General features: G+C 45.7%; 1 protein-coding gene across 1 annotated transcript in view; it reads right to left on the bottom strand.

The window, feature by feature from the left end:
• Positions 1 to 2,500, bottom strand: part of LOC143288812 (neuronal acetylcholine receptor subunit alpha-10-like) — a 25,535-nt gene that overhangs the window by 8,263 nt on the left and 14,772 nt on the right. The window contains exon 5 of the mRNA XM_076597446.1: positions 1,216 to 1,411. Coding sequence (XP_076453561.1) covers positions 1,216 to 1,411 — 196 coding nt within the window. The remainder of the gene's footprint in view (positions 1 to 1,215; positions 1,412 to 2,500) is intronic.

Raw genomic sequence — 2,500 nt, 5'->3', positions numbered from 1 at the left:
AGGAGATGCCAAGTAGTCTACGAAAGCATCTCATCTCGACAGCTTGGATTCTTCTCTCGATGTCTGCAGTCAGGGTCCAAGTCTCGCAGGCGTAGAGCAATATTGATATAACCAGGGAACGCATCAGTCTGATTTTTGAGCTGAGAGCGATGTTTTTATTGTTCCAGATGGTGTTCAGCTTGTTGAGTGCCGTTGTTGTTTGGGCAATTCTCGAGAGTACTTCTGGTTTAGATCCTTCATCTGACACGATTGCTCCCAGATATTTGAAGCTGTGGACTGTTTTAAGCTTTTTGTCGTTGACTTTGATGTCAATGCTGATGCCGTTGGTGTTGTTAGCTTAACTGTTTGGAATAAAACTGCACATCTGGTTCGGTTTCTTTGGGGTTACAGGGCATTAGTCACAATAAAACTGCACCTAGTTCGGTTTGTTTGGGGTTACGGGGCATTAGTCACAATAAAACTGCATCTAGTTCGGTTTGTTTGGGGTTACGGGGCATTAGTCACAATAAAACTGCCTCTAGTTCGGTTTGTTTGGAGTTATGGGGCATTAGTCACAGTTTTCCTTATCTTTCTTCTCTTTCCATTCATCTTCCATCATCATTCTTACCATCAGCGTTATCACTGTCATCAGCAAACATCTTCGATGTCTGATATATATGAGAGAGACAGACAGAGAGACAGACAGACAGACAGAGATACACACAGACTCACAGAGAGAAGGGAGAGGGAGACAGACAGACAGAGACAAAGAGACACAGATACACACACAGACTCAGAGAGAGAGAGAGGGGACACACACACACACACACACACACACACACACACACACACACACACACACACACACAGACTCACAGAGAGAGAGGGGGGGGGTGGGGAGACAGACAGACAGACTCAAGGAGAGAGAGAGAGAGGGAGAGTGAAAGACAGACAGACAGAGACAAAGAGACACAGATACACACAGACTCACAGAGAGAGAGAGAGCGAGAGAGAGAGAGAGAGAGAGAGAGGGAGAGAGAGAGAGAGTGTGTGTGTGTGTCCTTACATGTGCCCATGCATAAGAACGTGTGTGCGCGCCGTGTGTGTGTGTTTGTGTGTGCGCGCACGCGCGTGTATGCTTGCGTGTGTGCTTGCGTACGTGCGTGCGTCCGTGCCTACGTGTGTGTGTGTTTGGAGTTATGACTGCATTGTCGCAGACGGACGAGGAGCGGACACCTTGACGTGCATCTCCTTGGTGGTGTGGGTCCACGAGCCGAAGACCAAGGTGCAGGTCTGCACGTCATAGGGGTACTGCGTCAGGTCCATGGGGCAGGTGGCGTACAGCGTCACCATGGGAACCCAGATCACCGCCCCATCTGATGACACCGTGACCACGTCCTCATAGCGAGTCTTGGGCGTTCCCTGCACCGCTCTGGGAGAGATTCAGATTCAGATTCAGATGGTTTATTCATGAAGGCCAAAGCCCCATATGAACGAGGCTATGGCGATAACAACATTTGTGTATGTCACCAGAACTATAGCAATTAATCATGACATAATTATATCTCTTAAGTGAAAAGCTTTATATAAATATAGAGCCAAATTACGTATAAGTCCGTCATCTGTAGATGCCATCAGCAGATTAAATCGAAATGAACATGGATATATATAATATTTCTTTGGGATAAATTTTTCACGAAGAACACACAAAATGGGGCATTTCAAAACAAAGTGTACTTCATCTTGTATCGACTCTTTACACAATGGACAAAAGAGATCAGAATTGTGTACATTTTTTATATCGGTACCTGTGGGTGTTTATTTCCGATATACCAAGTCTAAATCTTGCCAAAATAAATCTGAGATGTCTATCCATATTAAACAAGAGATAATTCTTCACTAAATGAGTAGAAACATAACCCCTGTATATACCAAACCTTTCACAAGACTGAATATGGTTTTCCCAACTCTGCCATCTACAATCGATCATGCGCTGGCGAAGAGTTTGCAAAAATACATGATCTAAACCTACATTTTGGAAATACCAAGCATACCCAAACCCGAGTTCACAAATACATATTCGTACATTTGAAACCCACTTTCTTTTGCCTCTTAAGTCTATGTATGGTGCCACATGTTTCAGCCGAAAAAATGTCTACAAGTGGGCTAAATTGTTTAAAGAAGGACGGAGCAGTGTTGAGGATGAAGACAGGCCTGGAAGGCCTACAGAAGTGAGGTCTCCTGAGGTGATCGAATCAGTCAATGACCTCATTCAGTCTGACAGAAGGGTGACAGTGGATGACATTGCAAGGACTTTGAGCTTATCTGTTGGGACAGCACACAAAATTGTCCATGATGACCTTGACTACTCGAAGGTCAGCTGCCGGTGGGTGCCAAAGATGCAAGGCCTCACACAGCAGCCCGAACGGTGCAGACCATCAACGAGCTGGACTGGGAACTGCTCCCTCATCCCCCTTACAGCCCAGACCTTGCCCCTTCAGACTTTCACCTGTTTGGTCCC

This window comes from Babylonia areolata, chromosome 13 (assembly GCF_041734735.1).
Source record: "Babylonia areolata isolate BAREFJ2019XMU chromosome 13, ASM4173473v1, whole genome shotgun sequence".
NCBI classification, from domain to species: domain Eukaryota; kingdom Metazoa; phylum Mollusca; class Gastropoda; order Neogastropoda; family Buccinidae; genus Babylonia; species Babylonia areolata.
This window is presented reverse-complemented; position numbering and strand designations above follow the sequence as displayed.